We start from the raw sequence: 2328 nt of genomic DNA on the forward strand, positions 1-2328 counted from the left end.
GGAGCCATGATCAGACTCATTCTGAAGACTCTTAGCAGGGCATATAGTGAGTCCTGACTTAAGGGAAGTGATAAATAGGAACACCTGGTCAGGCCCTAATGCAAGGAGCAGTGGACAAAGCAGTTGGGGGGCGATGCAGAGATGGGTCTGATGGGCCCTGGTCACCATGTCACACAATGATGTGTCTGGGTCTGGACACCAGGCGGCACTCTGGTCCCATTTCTGAGGAGTCAGCGGTGATCAGAGCTGGGACCTGCCACCTGGCCCTGCCTGTGCCCTCTGCTCAGGGCTCACAGCTGGGACTTCCCCACCCCCTGGCCCCACACAGCTCCTCCCCTGCCCATGTCCTTGACATCCACAGGCAGAGGGACATGACCCAGGGSCAGGGAGGGGTCAGAGAACTGGGGTCTCATTTGCATGGCCGGGCCCTCCCTCTCTCAGAGGATGAAGAGGGGAAGGGAGAGATGAGGGGAGGCTCTGCACATCTGTGGGGCCACAGAAGGCAGGATCGGTGATGACCTCCACCATGGCCTGGTCCCCTCTCCTCCTCAGCCTCCTCGCTCACTGCACAGGTGACTGGATGCAGGGACAGGGGAAGAGGTCCTGGGAGGCCATGTGGATCCTGCTTCCTCCTCTTGTCTCTAGACCCCAACATCACCCTCTCTGTGTCTCTCCCCCTTGCAGGGTCCTGGGCCCAGTCTGTGCTGACTCAGCCATCCTCTGTTTCTCGGGCCCTGCGCCAGACGGTCACCATCTCCTGCACTGGAAGCAGCTCCAACATTGGGAGTGGTAATGATGTTACCTGGCTCCAACAACTCCCAGGAAAGGCCCCCAGAATCATCATCTATGGTAATAGCAACCGACCCTCAGGGATCCCTGAACGATTCTCTGGCTCCAGTTCTGGCAGCTCAGGCACCCTGACCATCACTGGGCTCCAGGCTGAGGACGAGGCTGAGTATTACTGTGCATCGTGGGATGATAGTCTCAGTGCTCACACAGTGCTCCCGGCCTGTGGGGAAGTGAGACAAAAACCTGCTGTTCCTCAGCACCGGGTCTCCCTGTGCAGCTCCCCCTCCTTGGCCAAGTCAGCTCCTTCCTTTGTTTGGTCTAAACTGTAGTCTGAACTAATCTCAAGGAACATTGGCTACAAAATATTCCAAATTCTCTTAAATTCAGCCCCTTCAGCCTCTCCTAAGCAGGAAGACACTGTTTGGTTTTCTCCTATTGAGGAGAAACTCCTGGGTGCCAGGAGCAGGCTGCCCGGGTAACAGAGTCTGCTGATGAGGGAAACAAAGGCAGGAGAAATGTCGCTTAAAGTAAATCCCCACGGAGAGGAAGAAGTAGAATCCTTGCTTTTCTCGGGTATGGAGAAAAGATAAATAGTTTCATTTGTTCACAAAGGTATATTTTTCATCAATTCATTATAGATCAGTTTGCTTAAGAGAATCTTCCTTAAATCTGAAGGAAGAAAACATTTTTAAATGTCAACAATGTTTCAAACAAGAGTTCATAAAAAGTACAAGTATCTTCCTCTGTCCATTCAGTTTCATGGTATTAATTTCTGATCTGTTTGAATCCAGTTTTTCTCTTAGTTCTGGTAATTTTCTCTTTAGTTCTGCTATCTGAAAGGTATCAGATACCTACATTTTTTGAAGTCCTGCCCATGAATATCCTTGAAGATATAACAATTTGCAGTAACATCGGAGTAAGATGGGAACCGTACGTGACAAGACATGACAGTGGCCATGGCTACGGATGGGTTAGAGGTCATTATGATGCAATTGACAAGGAAATGTGGTTATTCCCGTGACACACAACGCAAACATAAATCAAAGGTAAATACAGAAAGTTACAGAGTTGTAAGCAAAACCTAGGATTTTTTAAAATATTAAAAATATATTTTTAAAACCTTTAAAAATATATATATATTTTTAATTCATCCAAGTCCAGAAAAACATGGGAAATATTTTAGCAAAATACAGAACACATGTTTTCTAGGCACATAATTTAAAAAATGAATAAAAACTTGTTTACCATTTTTTTTGTAAGAGCGGACCAATAATTCAAGAAAAATGTTTACTTTTTAACCAAGTTAAAACAGAATTTTAATTTTGCATCCACATAGGTTGGTATTTAAATTTATCTTAATTTTAACCAGTAGTGACAACACATAAAATTCCTTTCCAGTTTCCTTTTCCAAAAACCTACTACAACTTTCTTTTATACATTGAAATTTAGACTTAAGTTTTCATTCTTCAAATAACCAGGCTTATGTTAGGACAAAATCATTTTTCTTTTCCCTCAACAAAAAATGTGTTCCCATTCCAC

General features: G+C 45.3%; 1 gene segment (V, D, J or C); it reads left to right on the forward strand.

The window, feature by feature from the left end:
• Positions 1-489: 489 nt before the first annotated feature.
• On the forward strand, positions 490-1019 carry LOC116629802 (the record flags this gene model as incomplete). The annotated part of the segment is given in 2 exon segments: positions 490-572; positions 685-1019. Coding segments are annotated over 2 exon segments (393 nt in total), but the record flags the coding sequence as incomplete, so codon positions are not given.
• Between the last annotated feature and the right edge of the window lie 1309 nt (positions 1020-2328).

This window comes from Phoca vitulina, unplaced genomic scaffold, assembly GCF_004348235.1.
Source record: "Phoca vitulina isolate PV1807 unplaced genomic scaffold, GSC_HSeal_1.0 scaffold3561, whole genome shotgun sequence".
Taxonomy (NCBI): Eukaryota; Metazoa; Chordata; class Mammalia; order Carnivora; family Phocidae; genus Phoca; species Phoca vitulina.